The sequence below is a fragment of the Phyllobates terribilis genome, unplaced genomic scaffold (assembly GCF_046119375.1).
Source record: "Phyllobates terribilis strain yellow unplaced genomic scaffold, ASM4611937v1 Scaffold_35__1_contigs__length_13245226, whole genome shotgun sequence".
Taxonomy (NCBI): Eukaryota; Metazoa; Chordata; class Amphibia; order Anura; family Dendrobatidae; genus Phyllobates; species Phyllobates terribilis.
The window spans coordinates 262,631-282,730 of NW_027362795.1; the positions used below are offsets into that span (position 1 = coordinate 262,631).

The 20,100-nt window shown below is 43.1% G+C and overlaps 2 protein-coding genes and 1 pseudogene across 2 annotated transcripts in view; 2 read left to right on the top strand and 1 right to left on the bottom strand.

Annotated features, from left to right (window-relative positions):
- Window positions 1-20,100, bottom strand: part of LOC141182572 (uncharacterized) — a 449,915-nt pseudogene that overhangs the window by 83,941 nt on the left and 345,874 nt on the right.
- LOC141182573 (uncharacterized) overlaps window positions 1-20,100 on the top strand; it is a 258,948-nt gene that overhangs the window by 31,526 nt on the left and 207,322 nt on the right. The window lies entirely within an intron of this gene.
- LOC141182659 (uncharacterized) lies at window positions 1,450-10,353 on the top strand. The gene is made up of 4 exons (XM_073660820.1): window positions 1,450-1,565; window positions 1,649-1,746; window positions 1,941-2,031; window positions 6,722-10,353. The coding sequence occupies exons 1-4, from the start codon at window positions 1,481-1,483 to the stop codon at window positions 9,139-9,141; spliced, it is 2,694 nt and encodes an 897-aa protein (XP_073516921.1). The 5' UTR covers window positions 1,450-1,480; the 3' UTR covers window positions 9,142-10,353.

Sequence of the window (20,100 nt, forward strand, 5' to 3'; positions counted from 1 at the left end):
TCACTTAGCCCCATTCTTGGTGCAGATACTAATGAATCCAGGACCTACGAGATTTTTACCATATGATAGTTGGATAGTTAGGGGTGTATCATCCATAGCAGCAGCCCACAGGGCCACTATGGTGCCCGTGAAAAAACACAGATTTTAAGCTTGGTTTAAGTTGGTATCCATGCAGCACATAGGCGCATGTTTACTATGGCCATAAATCAGAAAAAAATTATAAAGAAAAATGATCATAAACCATGCTGTAAATAAATAAATAAAAAGCCAAAGTACATTTAAATAAAATAGGGTTCTTAGCAACACTGTTTTGGATCAAAAATAGCATGAAAGCTATCCCACCATGGCAAGGTGAACTCCTTCGGGATAGTCCTACTCTGTATAATATTAAAAACCTTACCATGTGTGAAAGCCTCAAACTTCTGTGTGTGAATCAGACATGAGATCTAACGTGATAGAAGATTACAGTCCGGGGAAGACGGGAAACATTCATATAGACGACCGGTGGAGATGTAGTCAGTGAAGCACTCTAGCCAAATATGTTTCTAGAGCCGTAGTAGAAGATGAAGATGTCGTCCTATTCATGAAGTAGTTATTTCTCATGTCACATGAAAATATCTCCTGCAGTATTGCTAATGCCGATTCCAGTGTCAGTAAATGAGACGAGAATTAGCTTTATGGAAGATGAGTCTTTGAGAAACGTGTTCAGCTGCAGACTCCAAGGAAGAAACTTCTTGTTGTCTGTGGCCTAAAATATATAGGTTTTATTAGTAGATGTAAAGAAGAAAACTAAATACTGTAATATATCTCCTCATATGTTTCCCCTTATTATATCCAGTAATTGTATTATTACACAGGATTTTTATGATGTTACATCGGCTCATCATCTTCTCATTCAGGTCCCTACAATATCGGATCCTCTCAGTGAAGATCTTCTATTTAAGAGAATTTTCCTTATGGACCCATCAAAGATGGATATGGACAGAGACAAGATGGCAGAGAAGATATTACGCCTCACCCTAGAGATCCTCTTCCGGCTTACTGGAGAGGTGAGAGATTCTGATGGCGTCACATTACATCATTCTTATCTATGGGAATAACAGATGGACAGAACTGGAGAGGTGAGGACTCTGGAAATATCTGTAGTGATATTTATTAATGTGTCTCTCCATAACCAGGATTACACAGTAGTGAAGAAAACCTCTAGTGAGCACTGTCAGGACCCGGTGTCTGAGGGATGGGGAAGACCCCTGAGCCTAATCACTGGGCCTCCATCTCACCCCCTGATACATGAGAAGATCAATGACCAGAAGATCCTAGAACTCACCTACAAGATGATTGAGCTGCTGACTGGAGAGGTGACACTGCTGGGAATACTGGGACATTATACAGTAACACTATGAAAGAATCGGGGAGATGACCTTATCATTGTATGTGTCAGGTTCCTATAAGATGTCAAGATGTCGCTGTCTATTTCTCAATGGAGGAATGGGAGTATTTAGAAGGACACAAAGATTTGTACAAAGACATCATGATGGAGGTTCCCCAGCCCCTCACATCACCAAGTAATAGACAGGACTAAATACACACGGCCTATAATTATCTGTATGTAAAGAATGAATTCAGTCCCTGTATGTGTTTCCTCCAGATCTATCCAGTAAGAGGACAACACCAGACAGATGTTCCCATCCTCTTCTTCAACATCACTGTAAACAAGAAGATCCCAATGCTCCTCAGGATCATCAGGTAGATGGAGAGGTATCATGAGATCTCCCCTATGATGTGTAGATGGCTGTGAAGGTCTTGTGTTCAGTCTTGTTTTATCCACCAGTATTCTATGTTTTATACTTGTGTAATGAGAACGGTGGAGATGGCAGGATTAGAGCTGCTCATAGATGTGATTTCTCATCTGTTTGTGACTTTTACAATATTTGTTTCAGGGTGAAGATCTGACCCATATTAATACTACAGAGGCTTATCTGAGGGGTGATGAGTGGTGTAAAGAGGAGATTCCTACTTTTGACTACCCAGGTGAGTAGTAACCACTAGTGATGAGCGAGGGTATTCGTTACTATATGCTATTCGCACGGATAGTACGGTATTTGGGTTACTTGTTATATTGCGAGTATTTGTGTACTCGCCTCGCTATATTCGGATGTCCCGCCCTGCAGTTTTGGCGCCTTCTTTGCAGCCACTTAACATTCTGGGCTTCTTAACTAATCACAGTAATACCGCAGACATCTTGGTTGTCGCATTACTGTGATTGGCTGGCCGCCCAGCATCATAGGGTCTATTTAAGCCCTGCCGCCGCCATTTTGTGCACATTGCATCTGGAGCCTGCGTTTTAATAGCCTACGGAGAGATCGCTGGGCTGCTAGGGAGAGTGTTTAGGCCTCTTGATAAAACACACGCCCTTTAAGGGCTACCTGCCGTGTATACTATAGTTCTGTGTTTAAAGGAGCCGCTCACTAGCTCCATAATACCACCAAAAATAGCTAGTAGGGAGGGAATTAGGTAGTGTTCTTTCAGTATCCATCTTAAAACAGCTCTTTTCAGAGGCAAAGCAATATTTTTCCAGCACACACAGAAGTAGCATTTTGTGCTGCCTTTTTTTTTTAGCACCAGTCTATTTTCCCTGCTGTTTTAGGGGTCAGAGTCTGGCTTCTGCTGTCCACATTAGTCCTCTTAAAAAGGCGTTTGGTGCCCTACGCAAAGCAGTAGTCCAAACATTTCCTACAACCTGCTACAAAAGCACGCACCAGCCCATTTTAACCGCTATTTTGGGGTGTCAGCCTGCCTTCTGTCTATATTAGTCCACTTAAAAAATCTTTGAGTGCCCTACACAAAGCAGTAGTCCATACATTTCCTACTGCCTCCTACAATGCACGCACCAGGCCATTTTAACCACTATTTTGGAAGTCACCATCCCAAGGGCCACCAATCACAAATAGTAGTTAGGCTGGAGTAGGAATACTGTCCTGGTTTGTCCACTGCACAATTTGCATAGGTTTTGTAAAAATTAGCCCTATGGGCTGAGTCATGGTTGACTCACTATTTTGGCTGTGCCTGTGACAGCTACTTTAGCTTGTGCCATCAACATCTGAAAATCTGTCAACAAAACCAAAAATGCCAAAAAAAACCTGTTTTTAAGGGACGTGGACGTGGTCTGTGTCAGGTCAGAAGAAGCTTTATGCATCCACTATGTTCCTGGAAAAAGTTCCCAGTCTGGAACGTAAACGTGTGTGGAAGCCAGAAGAGCGAGAGCAGATTCTGTCTTGGATAGCAGGCAAGGCCTCTACGCATTTGTCAAGCAGCACCAAAACTTCCACGACCACACAGTCTACTGTGGATACACAGAAGGCTGGCCCTTCCAATCCTGAAGCTGGTTCTCCTTCCTCCCACCATTATCAGTCACAGGAGACATATGACCCCAAGCTTGGCCACTCCGAGGACCTGTTTGGTACTTATCCTTTGGTTGGCTCTGGCCTATTACCGTGCAGCATTGAAGAGGGACAAGAGGAGGTGGCGTGCGTTGATGCTCAAGTATTTGAGGACCTACGACCAGAAGAAAGCCACTTGGGGGAACGTCATTTTTTGTCTCCAGAGGTGGAGGCTGATGATGATGAGACACAGTTGCCATAAGGTCAGCCTACAATATCAACTGGGAAGGATGATGAAATAGAAGATGAGGTGGTCGATGATGAGTCCACTGATCCGACCAGGACCGTTGGCACGCATAGCCATGACAGCAACTGTAGGCTGACCTGAGGGTCGTAGTCCACACTCACTGCTACCTTCTAGTACTCCATGTCTCTTGGCCATTTTCTTTGTAGTCTCTGCACTTAAATTAGTTAAATAATAGTGAGGGCCCTACAATATGAATAAGTGAGGGCACTCTCAAATGTACACAAGAGGAACCTCCAAAATTTCTAGAGGAGGGCACTTCAAAATGTATGTTACAGGGCCACACGAGGGCTCTCACAAAACTCCGCTTTCCTGCTTACTGCAGACCCTCTGAACATTTGAATTAAGGGCCGCAGTATCACATGGTGGTGGTGGAGGAGGAGGAGGTCAAGCCCAACGCTACAATGGGCACATTGTAAACTGCTATTGAATGTCTATTCCACTATCTGAGTGTAAGTGATGGAGGGACCGCCCAAATGTCTAAGTAACAGCTGTCCCTCCAAAACGCATGTTACAGACCCACCTGAGGCCTCTCAGGTCAAAGATCAACATACCTACTGGTACTTTCTAACTGTGCTTGTAAAGTGCTGGGGAATAGCGAACTAAAAATGATGTATGACGGAGGGACCTACAAAATGTATAAGTCAGGACCCTCCCAATTGTAAAAAGCGAAAAAAAGCCACAACATTATGTGTGAAAAAAGGCTAAAAGGGGTATTTTTTGGTTTCTTTGGTTTATTTAACCTTATATACAAGTGATTGTGCAGGAAAAACTGTTTCTTAACCTTTTTGACCTGTTAAATGCAATTTAGGTTAGGTTTGGTAGTTGTTCTTGTGTGTCTGTAAAAGTGGCGTAATACTGCGACAAACTTTTTCCCAGAAACCATATGTGAGTCAGAAATGCATGCAGGCACATTCTCCAGGCTCTTCCCATTCTGTTTCATCACTTTCCCATCCATTTCAGCCTTTTCCTCAGGCCCCTCAGGCACTATCTTTATGTGGGTTTGTTGCACCCTGGTAGTGCATTTAGTTATGAAGATCTGGGCAGGTAAACACTGCTGCCCTATTTTGCTGTGTTTTAGCTTCCGGCAATATGCTTCCAGCTTTAGTAGGGTGCGATGCTTTCCAGTTGGCTGAAGCAGGGAGCAGATTACTCCAGCTGGACAGCACACACCCATACTGTCAGACTGGATGGTACTACAGGTCCCAGGCACCCTAATCTTAGTGGCTGGACAGAGCCTGCGCCACCCAGAGCTTCTGGTTCTGACATCTCCTCCATCACCAGCGCCGCCTGCAGGATGAATAAGGCGGCTCCTGGTGAGAGAAGCAGACGTCACAGGAGCAGATCTCAGGAGATGGGACCCACCATTTGCAGAAGCCCTAATGTGACCAAATTGCAGAAAACCAGAACAGTAGAAATCCCCATAAAGGGACTCCATTTTGGAAATTATAACCCTCAGTGAAATAATCTATAGGAGTAGTGACTATTTTGACTCCACAGTGTTTTTCTGGAAATTAGCACACAGTGGATGTTGGAGAGTGAAAATTACTAATATATAATTTCATTACCCAACACACAGTGTCCAGATTGTGCTCCAGGAGACACACACCATCAATTAAGTGGGTTCTTCTCACTATAGTAATGTCAAATACATGGATGATAAATGTGGTTTGGGCGCACTGCAAGGCTCAGAAGTGAGGGGGAGATCTGACTTTGGGAGAGTGGATATTGCTGGATTGGTTTATGGAAGCCATGTTGCTTTTCAAGAGTCTTTGAGCCACTAATAATGTGGAAACCTCTGTTTTTCCACTGACAGATGATGGACCTGAGTGGGGACTTGTTTTTTGTGAGATGAGTAGAAGTTTTTATTGGTATTTTATTCACCTACATAACATTGTTTTGTGGCTTTTTATTCCATATTTGGGAGGCAGAATGAACAATCAGTTGAACACCACGCTCTACTGGTTCATCCTATGAGGTTTTCTATTAGACAGTGAACTGTTATTGTCTTGGTGAATAATGACGGCTAACATAGGGCAAAATAAAAAAAAATCACAGAAAAAGATACAGCCTTACTAACAAAAATCATATAACAAATGCACTAGCAGGATGCCACAGACCCCCATGATAAAGGTGGGGGCTGCACAGGTGCAAAATACTGGTGGAGCAACCACTCACATTCGTACCAATTCATGGAGGGGGTGATTGCCTAGTATTAAAGATGCACACAGATGAAGCTTGCATAGGACGCCAGTCACACAGGCAGGTTTGATGCACAGTGTCTGGCTTAGCCTATATGCAAATTGCCTCTTCAGAGAAAAAGAGGACTTGAACTCTATAGCGCCACCTATTGGAAGCAGCAATCCTTCAAGTCACAATCAATCCTTTAACAAGTCATGCAATATGACTTAGGATAAAATCCAAATCAGAATCTCAATTTGCAGACACGGTGTTTCAGGCTGTTGGCCCTCGTCAGTGCAAAGTATGAGAACTGATTTGGATGGATGAGAGGCTCTGGACTGAGGTCTAAGGGGTAATGTTTCTCCTTGTGGAGAGTGACTTACCAGCTCTGGCTCGTCAAGGTAAGGAGGCTTATTCGCCATGCAATGCTCTTCTGGGAAATTTAATATGCAAATTGCCTCTTCAGAGAAAAAGAGGACTTGAACTCTATAGCGCCACCTACTGGTAGCACCAATCCTACAAGTCACAATCAACCTTTTAACGAGTCGTGCAATATGAATATCAATTTGCAGACCTGGTGTTTCGGGCTGTTGGCCCTCGTCAGTGCAAAGTATGAGAACTGATTTGGCTGGTGAGAGGCTCTGGACTGAGGTCTAAGGGGTAACGTTTGTCCTTGTGGAGAGTGACTAGTGATGTTGCCCATACTATTAGATCAGGAGGGCTGCCTAGCACTATATAAGTGCACCCCAGATAAACAGACACCCCAGTACACCCAAGCAACACTAAAATGCTAATGCATTTGTTATCTGATTTGGTGTTAGTAAGGTTGATTGTTTCTTGGTTTTATTCTTGGCAGATGACTGTACCAGGAGATCAGAGGAACAGCTGACATCTTCAATTTTTAAATCAGATGATCTTGAGATCCCACAGGATACAATTGAAATGAATGACATTTCTCCAGATTTATCATCATCCCTTCACAGCAAAGATCTGTCATCTGATCCTATGAAACAGGTCCTGTCTTCTGATTCATTACCGACTACTAAGGAAAATAAAAGTCACAAAATAATCATTAAAAAACAAATTGCTCCTAAAGCAAAGAAGCCATTTTCATGTTCAGAATATGGAAATAGTTTTTCCCTTGAAAAGTCTTTTGTTAAACATCAAAACATTCGCACAGCAGAGAATAGATTTTTTTGTTTCAAATTTGGGAAATGTTTTAACCAGAAATCAAATCTTGTTAATCACCAGAGAAGTCACACACAGAAGAAGCCATTTTCTTGTTCAGAATGTGGAAAATGTTTCACAGATAATTCAAGTTTAATCAGACATCAGAGAACTCACATAGGGGAGAAGCCTTTTTCTTGCTCAGATTGTGGGAAATGTTTTAAACAGAAAGTGCATCTTGATATCCACCAGACAACCCACACAGGAGAGAAGCCATTTTTCTGTTCAGAATGTGGAAAATGTTTTACAGATAATTCAAGTTTTATCAGACATCAGATGACTCACACAGGGGAGAAGCATTTTTCCTGTTCAGAATGTGGAAAATCTTTTATCCAGAAATCAGCTTTGGTTAATCATCAGAGAACTCACACAGGAGAGAAGCCTTTTTCTTGTTCAGAATGTGTAAAATGTTTTAGCCATAAATCAGATTTGGTCAATCACCAGAGAACTCACACAGGGGAGAAGCCTTTTTCCTGTTCAGAATGTGGGAAATGTTTTAAACAGAAATCATATTTGGTTAATCACCAGAGAACTCACACAGGGGAGAAGCCTTTTTCCTGTTCAGAATGTGGGAAATGTTTTAACCAGAAAACAAATCTTGTTAATCACCAGAGAAGTCACACAGGGGAGAAGCCTTTTTCTTGTTCAGAATGTGGGAAATGTTTTAAACAGAAATCAGATTTGGTTAATCACCAGAGAACTCACACAGGGGAGAAGCCTTTTTCCTGTTCAGAATGTGGGAAATGTTTTAACCTGAAAATAAATCTTGTTAATCACCAGAGAAGTCATACAGGGGAGAAGCCTTTTTCTTGTTCAGAATGTGGGAAATGTTTTACAAATAAATCAAGTTTAATCAGACATCAGAGAACTCACACAGAGGAGAAGCTTTTTTCCTGTTCAGAATGTGGGAAATGTTTTAAACAGAAATCAGATTTGGTTAATCACCAGAGAAGTCACACAGGGGAGAAGCCTTTTTCCTGTTCAGAATGTGGGAAATGTTTTAACCTGAAAATAAATCTTGTTAATCACCAGAGAAGTCACACAGGGGAGAAGCCTTTTTCTTGTTCAGAATGTGGGAAATGTTTTACAAATAAATCAAGTTTAATCAGACATCAGAGAACTCACACAGGGGAGAAGCCTTTTTCCTGTTCAGAATGTGGGAAATGTTTTAAACAGAAATCAGATTTGCTTAACCACCAGAGAACTCACACAGGGGAGAAGCCTTTTTCCTGTTCAGAATGTGGGAAATGTTTTAACCTGAAAATAAATCTTGTTAATCACCAGAGAAGTCACACAGGGGAGAAGCCTTTTTATTGTTCAGAATGTGGGAAATGTTTTACAAATAAATCAAGTTTAATCAGACATCAGAGAACTCACACAGGGGAGAAGCCTTTTTCTTGCTCAGAATGTGTGAAATGTTTTAAACAGAAAGTGCATCTTGATAACCACCAGAGAACCCACACAGGAGAGAAGCCATTTTCTTGTTCAGAATGTTTGAAATGTTTTAAACAGAAAACAGATTTGGTTAACCACCAGAGAACTCACACAGGGGAGAAGCCTTTTTCCTGTTCAGAATGTGGGAAATGTTTTAAACAGAAATCAGATTTGGTTAACCACCAGAGATCTCACACAGGGGAGAAGCCCTTTTCCTGTTCGGAATGTGGGAAATGTTTTACAAATAAATCAAGTTTAATCAGACATCAGAGAACTCACACAGGGGAGAAGCCTTTTTCTTGCTCAGAATGTGGGAAATGTTTTAAACAGAAAGTGCACCTTGATAACCACCAAACAACCCACACAGGAGAGAAGCCATTTTCTTGTTCAGAATGTGGGAAATGTTTTAACCGGAAATCAGATGTTGTTATACACCAGAGAACTCACACAGGGGAGAAGCCTTTTTCCTGTTCAGAATGTGGAAAATATTTTGGCCAGAAATCAGATTTGGTTAAGCACCAGAGAACTCACAATCACACAATCCTGCTCCCAATCAACGCCGCCTTTGGACGTATTGAACATCAACAGGAAGGCCATAGCCTGGAAATAGCATAGAGAGAACGCACACACTGAGAGCACTCTCTTCAGACTGTGTTCCTGGGTAATTCTAAGCAATTTACAGCCTCAAGCATGATGTCCGATATGCCAAAGAAAGAAGAGATCAGAGGTTAATCTGAGGTCCTCCACCTCTGTCAGCATGTCTGGTATGCAGTGTTTCTTATGGAAGGTCTTATCTTCCTGCTCCCGAGCTATTACTGCCTCACCTCAGTGTGGAAAAAGAAACAGTCTTAACCCTCATGATGACAGACAGCTCAGGTCTGTAAGTCCTGCACCAACTTCTCTCTTAATGTAGGCCTCAAGAAAACAGCTCCACAAATCTCCCTGTACTCTCACCAAAGTCCACATACTGAGCAGTGCTTTCTTCACCGGGACATTTACCCCCCAGCCACAGGTTATTCTGATATGGGGAACAACATAGCTTATTTGTATATCAGATTGCGTCTATCCCTACTAAAGAAGATATGGAGCAATATATTCAGAGGCTGGAGACCACATACAATACTGAAATACGTCCCCTCACTTCTATCCTGTCACAGCTTACTGACAAGGTACAGAGATTATTAGCTGATGTCGTACAAGTCGTGGGCCATCAAAATGCTCATAAACAAGAACTGGATCTTCACAGCCAGCAAATAAACAAGTTGTTTAATTTGATTTATGACCAAGAAAATCACAATAATATCTGGATAATGGGTATACCTGAAAGCATCAATGCACAAGCGATCATGCCAACACTATGGACATTATTTAATAATATCCTTGGTGACTCTATTGATAAGGAGCTGGAGATCGCCAGAGCGCACCGTACATTAGGTAATCATGGTCCAGATCCTGAGCGTCCAAGGGACAGTTTCTGTCACATACATTTTTTTCAATGTAAAAGAGGCCGTTGTGAGGAAAGCAGAGGAGTTGGGTCCTGGTGATTTCAATGAAAAACGCATACAATTGCTCATAGATCTATCCTGAATGACACTTGCTAAAAGAAGTGTATTGAAAGCACTACTTGATGCTCTATGGAAAAATGGCCTGCTGTACTCCTGTGGTACCCTTTCCAGCTGCAAGTCCGAAAAAATGGAACATTGTATACTTTGAAAGACTGTGATGTCCTGGACATTCCCAGAATCCATATATCTGATTGGCCACCTGCTCCACCATTGCCACAGAGAGTTCCAGCACGTCACAGAAGGCGTTCAATGGATCAGGAACTTGATGCAGCCAGATGGGAAAGGAACCTGCCAATCAAAAGAGCTCCTGAAATGAATCTTGTCTTCCCTGATGAGAGACAGTTTGCAGATGCTTACTTATTTCTTTAAGCATATAATTAGATATATCTAAATAGAGTTTTAGGTGCCACTCTTCCACTATATAGAATGTCTCTGTTCATATCTTAGAATGACATTTAAGTTGACTTCACATTATATTACTGTAATAGTATTACTTTGCTCGCTATATATTCCATGGTTCCACCTAATAGGAATCCTAGAACTGAAAGTTTGACTTACGCCTGTAAAGACAACCCCCAGTTAGGGACTTGCATTGGGATCTGCTTGTTTCACAATTTCCTACTGTTTTGATATATTCATAATCTATACTTCTTAGACACTGAGAGGTAGACGTTACTATCTACCGTCTATACTTCCTCTTTGCTCTTAAATTTTTCTCTCCTCCCCTCCCCCTATTTTTCATATAATAAGGCACTGCTTAAAACTGGTTCATTGAATGTCAGAGGACTTGGGTTGTCCTCTACTTTGACATTGAATCCCTATCCATAGGATAGGGCATAAATGTATGATCGGCCGGGGTCCCGCACGCGGCACCCCCGCCGATCAGCAGTCATCTGTGTATGCAGCGGCTTCCGCCGGCCGGAAGTCCTTGCCTACGGTGCTTGGCTGTCAAGCTATAGTGGGCGCCGCTTGTAACTGCACATCCGTCTCCCGTTCAATTAAATGGAAGGCAGATGTGCAGTACCCTGTGGCGGACACTACAGATGAACGGCCAAGCAGCACAGGTAAGGACTTCCGGCGGGCGGCAGCCGCCACCGGCACCGATGACAGATGATCGGCGGGGGTGTTACATGCGGGACCCCGGCCGATCATACATTGATACCCTATCCTATGGATAGGGCATCATTGTCAAAGTAGTGTACAACTTCTTTAATGTTCCAGAGAAAAGAGTTCAAGTGTTTTATCATATGCATGAACAACACATACATTTTATCTTTCTTCGGGAGAACCACTTTAGAGGCGATCATATTCCTCAGATTACTAACAGATATTATTCATCTTGGCATCACAGTACAAATGCAGTTTTGAAGTCTAAGGTGCTGAGTATAGGCCGCCACAGATCACTGCTGCATACTATTGTAGACACACTGTCTGACACGGAGAGGAGGTATGTGTTTGTTAAGATCTCGATCTATTCCAAAATATTGACTTTGGCAAACTGCTATCTCCCTAATTGTGAGACATGCCGTCAATACTTAAACAAATGAAAACATTTTGCGGAGGACCTTATCATCATTGGAGGAGACTTTAATATTGTCTTGGATCCTTCTTTAGACGCGTCCCTGGGCTGGAGTCACAAATCAAAACCATCCAAAAGCTTTGCTAAATGTGCTCTGGTCTTTGCAGGTGGTCGATGTATGGAGGATACTACATCCATACGTAAAGGATTATTAATATTATTATCGTATTATTCTCCTTTACGCAATACATACAGTACAGACCAAAAGTTTGGACACACCCACTCATTTAAAGATTTTTCTGTATTTCCTGACTTTGAAAATTGTACATTCACACTGAAGGCATCAAAACTATCAATTAACACATGTGGAATCATATACTTAAGAAAAAAGTGTGAAACAACTGAAAATATGTCTTATATTCTAGGTTCTTCAAAGTAGCCACCTTTTGATGACTGCTTTGCACACTTCTGGCATTCTCTTCTGTTCTAAAAATCAAAGTAGATGTTTAGGATTTAGGTTCTTATTTATCGAATTTATGGCGAGTATATTTACCTGAATTGGTGGTAGAAGGATAGTTTTTGGTCCAGTTTAGTGTTGGAGTTCCCCTGGAGCTGTGGATAGTTGGATTAGCTTTTTTAGGGTCTCTGGTTAAATGATGAATTAGGAATATACCAGACTTGGAGGATAGGTGATATACCTCTGTGGTTATGGTCCTCCTCAGGGTGCAGGGAGATATAGAGAGGAGGGCGTGCCTGGTAAAGGACACGTACCAGTTGAATAGAGGTAATTGACTGAAGACAATCTCTACAGAGTTTTATACAGTAATTATTGCGGTAAAATAAAAAATGAGGCGGGGGGGGGAGTTTAGATTTTGGGGTAACGGTACCTGTATTGTGGTAGCTGGTAAATATATGACGCTTGAGATATACCAAAGTAGTTACCTGGGGAGATGTCCCTTCAGGCTAGGATTTTGTGTGCTGAATATGGGTAATACCTGTTGTATGGATGGTACCTATTTTTTAATTTTTTTAAAAGATGGTACTTGTTGTGGTTAGCGGTAATCAACCATTGTAAAATAGAGCTCCTTGGAAAGAACAGATGATAAAAGGTAAATGTTAGTATGTGCCTGAAGGGCATTCAGGGGTTAATCCTACAGATAATAGTATAGGAGTTCGCCCCCCCAAAAAATATATATATATTTATATATAATGAGAAAACCAATGTTAGTATGTGCCTAGAGGGCATCGCAGGGTTAATCCTATAAAAATGGTATAGGGGTTCGCCCAAGGTTAAAAAACCGTTTATCTCTGGGTAAGGTATAAGGTATGCTGAGTAGAAAAGCTCATTGGTGCATACAAAAGCACAGCTGTGCTTAGTCCAGGATATGCACTTCACCAATGTGGTGGTCAGGCGGTCAAGGTCTGCAGATCGTCGTGGTCTGGAGAGAGGAGAGATTACTCCTGTGGCAGAGGTAAGTTCTTGGTGGGGAGAAGGGAGGAGCAGGGTCCCAGCCAGAAACCGCTGCTCCGTGCCGCTTTTCCAGGCGCCTGTGTTCTGTGGTGCGCAAGGACCTGCGCTGTACACATGGCAGATGTTAAGGACCTTTGTGACGTCACGTGTCTGGTACCAGTACGGGAGCCCAGGAGGGTCAGGAACTGACGCATTTCGGAATTCTACGGATTCCTTCCTCAGAGTTGGTTCCAAGGCTGTATAGGGTCCTTTTTTATATGGTTTTGCCTTTTTTTTTTCTTCTTTCTCTTTATCCTTGACAGGTGCTCAATCAGGGGTAATCAGTCATTGTTAAATAGTGTTGAGCATTCCGATACTGAAATATCGGGTATCGACCGATATTCGCGGTATCGGAGTTCCGATACTGAGTTCCGATTTTTTTAGAATATCGAATACCGGAATCAGAAGTTCCTATAATGCCTGCGCTCTGCAGTGTCTCTGAAGGATGACAAGCTGGATGGTAGCGCTCAGCTTATTGTACTTGTCATTTAGTGTTAAAGGATTTATTTAAAAAAATAATAGTGTTTTCATGCACCGTCTCTTAAAAAAAGCTGGCCGGCAATTCAGCAGCGGTACCCGACAATTTAGAATAGAAAGAATAGAGAATCACACATAGATTAGATAGATAGAAACATGTCAGCCACATATATATGAAGTACAGTGACAGTGTTGCTTACTGTACTTGTCAGTGTAAAGGATTTATTAAAAAAATAATAGTGTTTTCATGCACCTGTCTCTTTAAAAAAGCCGGCCGGCAATTCAGCACCGGTACCTGACAATTTACAACAGAAAGAATAGAGCATCACACATAGATTAGATAGATAGAAATATGTCAGTCACATATATAAGAAGTACAGTGACAGTGTTGGTTACTGTACTTGTCATTTAGTGTTAAAATAAAGGATTTATTTAAAAAAAAATTGGCAATGGGTTCCCCGTAATTTTAGGCTCTAGCGGAGGTTAAGCAGACGGCTGGGGCAGATGTTTGAAGCCTGAGAAGGGGGTAATACCCACGGAGCTTCCCAGGATACTAATATCAGCCCCCAGCTGAATACCTAGCCTTTACTAGCTATTAAAATGGGGGATCCCTCCAAAAAATGACGTGGGGTCCCCCTATTTTAATAGCTAGCAAAGGCTAGGCAGACAGCTGGGGGCTGATATTAATAGCCCAGGAAGGGTGCCATGAATATTGGCCCCCTCCCAGGCTAGAAACACCAGCCGTCAGCCGTCCCAGAAATGGCGCATCCATAGGATGTGCCAATTCTGGCACTTAGCCTCGCTCTTCCCACTGCCCTGTAGTGGCAGTGGGGTAATAGGGCTGGGGTTGATGTCAGCTTATAATGCCAGCTGACATCAAGCCCAGGTTAGTAATGGAGAGGTGTCTATAAGACACCCCCATTACTAACCCCATAGGCAAAGTTTAAAAAAAAACACAAACACCCAGAATAAAGTCCTTTAATTGAAATAAACACACAATTCTTTAATATTCTAAATTAAACCATATTTACCATCACGCCCATTCCAGCTGAAGCCAACGATCTCCTGCAATAAAAGTAAAATAATAAAGCAACCTCATCCTTACCTTTCCATGGTTCCCATGACAGCTTCAGCTCTGCTACATTGACATGACAGGCTGAATCGCAGCCGAAAGCTGCCATCCAGCTTGCCATGCCGCAGACACTGAGAAGCGCAGGCATGCTTGCGCTCCTCAGTGTCTGGCTGTGACGGCATCCAGATGAGCCGAGTTCATGTCCAATGAACTCAGCTCACCTCATGCACGTCACTGACAGCGTGGGAAAATTCTCCTGCACTCAGCGCTTCAGCACGAGAATTCTCCCACACTGTCAGTGACGTGCATGAGGTGAGCTGAGTTCATTGGACATGAACTCACCTCATGCACGTCACTGACAGCGTGGGAAAATTCTCACGCTGAAGCGCTGAGTGCAGGAGAATTTTCCCACGCTGTCAGTGACGTGCATGAGGTAAGCTGAGTTCATTGGACATGACCTCGGCTCATCTTTATGCCGTCACAGCCAGACACTGAGGACCGCAAGCATGCCTGCGCTTCTCAGTGTGTGCGGCATGGCAAGCTGGATGGCAGCGTTCTGCTGCGATCCAGCCTGTCATGTGAATGTAGCAGAGCTGGAGCCGTCGTGGGAACCATGGAAAGGTAAGGATGATGTTGCTTTATTATTTTACTTTTATTGCAGGAGATCGTTGGCTTCAGGTGGAATGGGCGTGATGGTAAGTATGGTTTAATTTAGAACATTAAAGAATTGTGTCTTTATTTCAATTAAAGGACTTTATTCTGGGTGTTTGTGTTTTTTTTTAACTTTGACTATGGGGTTAGTAATGGGGGTGTCTTATAGACGCCACTCCATTACTAACCTGGGCTTGATGTCAGCTGGCATTATAAGCTGACATCAACCTCAGCCCTATTACCCCACTGCCACCGCTACAGGGCAGTGGGAAGAGCGAGGCTAAGTGCCAGAATTGGCGCATCCTATGGATGCGCCATTTCTGGGGCGGCTGACGGCTGGTGTTTCTAGCCTGGGAGGGGGCCAATATTCATGGCACCCTTCCTGGGCTATTAATATCAGCCCCCAGCTGTCTGCCTAGCCTTTGCTAGCTATTAAAATAGGGGGGACCCCATGTCATTTTTTGGGGGGTCCCCCATTTTAATAGCTAGTAAAGGCTAGGTATTCACCTGGGGGCTGATATTAGTAGCCTGGGAAGCTCTGTGGGTATTACCCCCTTCCCAGGCTTCAAACATCTGCCCCAGCTGTCTGCTTAACCTCCACTAGAGCCTAAAATTACGGGGAACCCCACTCCAATTTTTTTTTTAATAAATCCTTTATTTTAACACTAAATGACAAGTATAGTAATCAACACTATCACTGTACTTCATATATATGTGACTGACATGTTTCTATCTATCTAATCTATGTGTGATTCTCTATTCTTTCTATTCTAAATTGTCGGGTACCGCTGCTGAATTGCCGGCTGGCTTTTTTAAAGAGACGGTGCATGAAAACACTATTAATCTTTTAAATAAATCCTTTACACTAAATGACAAGTACAGTAAGGAACACTGTCACTGTACTTCATGTATATGTGATTGATATGTTTCTATCTATCTAATCTATGTGTGATGTTCTATTCTTTCTGTTCTAAATTGTCGGGTACCGGTGTATGCCGCTGCTGAATTTCCGGCTTTTCGCGTAATACATTCTACATCATTCTTAGTTGTTTTCCTTCATGTAGAATTAACCTACAAGGAAAGAAAGGGTTTATTTTTATTCCGATATTTGTGTCCCATTGACTTGCATTGGTTTCCGGTATCGCAATCGGCGATATCCGATACTTTTTGGGTATCGGTCCGATCCAATCCGATCCGATATTTCCCGATATCGGAAGGTATGTCTCAACACTATTGTTAAAGGCATATTGCTCTATTTCGGAATTTAAACCCTTAGGTTTAAGGGTGTCAAAAATAAAAATCCATTTACTTTCCACTCTCGACATTTGCTTCAGATAGTCGCCCTTTCACCATTGTTTAGGTACTTTTTGAATACCTGTAATCTGGATGTCCAGTATAGAACCCCCATGTTTTCAGCGACGTGTTTTGATAAGGGTTGTTCATCAAATTAATTAGAAATGTTACGCAGATGTTCGTTGATTCGAGTGTGCATGGGGCGTTTTGTTCTGCCTATGTACATCTTGTTGCAGGGGCAGGCAATACAATAAATTATCACCTTAGTTGTGCATGTAATAAAATCCGATATTTTATGTATGATGTCTTCTCTTTTTATGGTTTTTTGTTTTTCATACATGTTTTCTTACATACATTGCACTTTCCACACGGGTAAAAAACAGAAATATCTTTCATATAGGAAAGGGTGCCGCTTTTTTGGGGGGCAAGGTTCTGGACTGTTGGAGCAATCAAGTTGCCCAAATTACAGGCTTTCTTATATATAAAGCGGGGGTTATCTGGAAGTTTTTCACCGATGATCTTGTCACCTTCCAGAAAACTCCAGTGTTTCTTAATAATTTTCCTAAATAGATTAGTATTGGCATTATATGGTGTAATAACTGGTATGCTGATCTCACTTTGAGATGTTTGGGTACCTGTGTTGAAATTTTTTTGAAGTATTTTCGTGTGTCATTGTTTTCACATGGTCCCTAGTTTTTGTGAGAAATTGGTGGTCATAGCCTTTGTTTAAAAATTTTTTGGTTAAGATGTCTGCTCCCTGAGTCAAGTTCAGGGATCCAAGATGGCCGCTTACCTAGGAGGCTACATGAAACACAGCTCCTGGTGAAAGCAGCAGCATCCAAGCCATCCACACTTGGAGCACCAACAATCTGCTATAGATCCTCCACCAACAACTGTGCACAGCACCAGAGAACCAGTAGACTCCAACAAGAAAGCCCACTGCACCCTCATTGGCACTCTGCAGGTGGGTTCTTCACGCGCCCCCAGCCTCTGCCATTTTGGGCCTGATATGCTGCCTGCCTGTCCTTCTGCTGCGGACTCTCTCCTGTTGTGACCGACACCCGCCTCCCTGCCACGGTCGCCGCTCACCGGGATCCTGCTTAATCCCGTCGGCGGCCACACTGAGGCCCTGCTATAGCTGCGGTAATGTGTTCGCCATAGTGACGGGCAGAGCGGGAGGCCGGCTTGCGCCTCCGCTCTTAGCGAGACCCGTACCCTGTTTTGCATTGGAGATCTATCCCGACGGAAGCTGGCGCAAGCGAGACCCGAAAGTCCACCCGCCGAGTAGCGAGGACTACCGGAGCACGGGATAGTAGGAGAAGAGCGCTTACTTCCAGTACCCGCCGCCATTTAAGCCAGAAGAGCCGGGCCTCCTCACTGACGTCCCGACCCTAATAACAGCGATGTCTGACAGAATAGGAGCCACAAGGCAGCGATACAGTGCTGGTCGCTGGGGCAGGACATTCAGAACCCCAAATTGAGTTCTGTAAAGTGCATACTGGTGCTTGCATAAGCGGGTGGCAATTGACATAAATGGACTATAACCCGCAGGGAGTCTCTGCACTTGATAACCAGGGACACATTGACTGTACTACCATCAGCCCTCAGAGCTACCTGTATTAGAGACAGGTTACAATTAACTCCATTTAGCCTGGTGCACAACATCTAAAGTATCAGTAGGATCTCCTCCTCCTTTTCTCAGATTAACCCCTTCACCCTCTTTCCTATTCATGGCATGCTAAACTACCGCATTGCCAGCAGGGGGAGCGACTAAGTCGTATATCATAGATTCATTTGTCAGGAGTCCACATATAACATGGGAAAAGCAACTAATAAGGCCCCAAAAAGTGCCCCCAAAACCTCTGTCTGTTACCCAGGCCGATGTAGACCAATTCCTAAGGAAGAAATGTGATCCATCAGAGACCCCAAAATCTACCAAACAAACTGGCCTACCATACATAGAGGACTCAGACTCAGATATGGAGAGCGAATCCGACACTGGCGCCACGGCAATAGATTCTACTGTTACCAGGTCCTTTATTAAACATATCCTTGCTAAAGCCCTCGATCCCATAGGGAGAGAACTGGCTGAAATCAAGCAAGATCTTAACCTCCAGGGACACAGGATCGAATCATTAGAAAATACTCAGACGCCAATGATGCAACAATCTAACTCTCTATTAGACTGCCTAAACTCCCATGAGCAATAGCTCCATATGATCCACGCCACCCTCGAAGACCACAAGAACAGAGAGCGCCGCAATAACATCCGAATTAAGGGCCTCCCTGAAACAGTGGCATTTGAAGCTTTAGGCAAGGCGGCACTGGAGATATATGCAGCTCTACTAAGAGAAGACGACCCTCATGATATTGAGTTTGTTCGAGTGCACAGGACACTTTACCCTAAACCAGCGCAAGGAGAGTCCCCCCGTGATGTGCTGTGCCGTTTCCTTGACTACCGAATGAAGGACTTGAGCCTACGCAAAGCCAGGGAGCAGCAGGAAATCATATATGAGGGCACGAAAATATTGCTCTTCCAAGACCTCTCAGCTATAACTTTGAGAAAAAGACGGTTGCTGAAACCTTTTACAGATGCAGTCCTTAAAAAGGGACATAAATTCCGCTGGCTTTATCCCTTTGGCATACATATCACCACTAGGGCTAAAAAAAATCGTAGCCAGGACCTCTGCAGATATTAAAGTGGCCTGCACCTCCCTTGACATTGTTTTGGACTCATACCCGGACCTTGAAACTTTTCACTCAGCAACGCTACTGCATTCGCTTCCGAGTCCACCGCCATGGCAGCAAGCACTGGCACCGAGATCACAGCGCTTCAAACAGAAGGCAGCCAAATCCCCTTCTTCCAAAGGACAAGACGACACCACCTGAACTTACTTTACATGAGTCATTTTTGCTTGCTCACCATTAATCCCCCAATCTTATATGGATTCCCTTTGTTTACAGAAGCTCCATAACCCCAAGCTGGCATCTACTGCCAAATACCAGTACCGATGCAATCTCTTACATCCGGAAATGTTAATTAATAAGGTACTCATGATATCTTCATTAAATGCACATGGCCTTAATTCACCTCGCACCAGACACCCAACACTGCATGCTCTTAAAAAACGAGGGGCAGACATCCTCTTCATATAGGAGACTCATTTTAAATCAAATAAAATCCCCAATTTTGACAGATCGATCTATGACAAGTGGTATCACTCCACTACCACCCAAACGGGCTCAAGAGGTGTATCAATTGCTATCAGGAGAAATATTCAATTTCAGCCCCATGAGACCCTTGTAGACCCACTGGATAGATATATACTGATCAAGGGCTTACTTAATGGCTCCTTGATGACACTTGGTAGCCTCTACGCTCCAAACAAAAAACTACTGAAGTGGCTGACTGCTACTGAAAAAAATAGAGAGGTTTGGAGAGGGTCTAGTCTTGATAGAGGGTGATCTTAATCTAGCAATGGAGTCT

Excerpts from the sequence above, each read along its gene's own strand:
- LOC141182659 (XM_073660820.1), top strand. The coding sequence starts at position 1,481 with ATGGAGGAATGGGAGTATTTAGAAGGACACAAAGATTTGTACAAAGAC. Across the intron at positions 1,566-1,648 it reads CCAGCCCCTCACATCACCAA|ATCTATCCAGTAAGAGGACA; the intron begins GTAATAGACAGG and ends TGTTTCCTCCAG. Across the intron at positions 2,032-6,721 it reads TCCTACTTTTGACTACCCAG|ATGACTGTACCAGGAGATCA; the intron begins GTGAGTAGTAAC and ends TATTCTTGGCAG.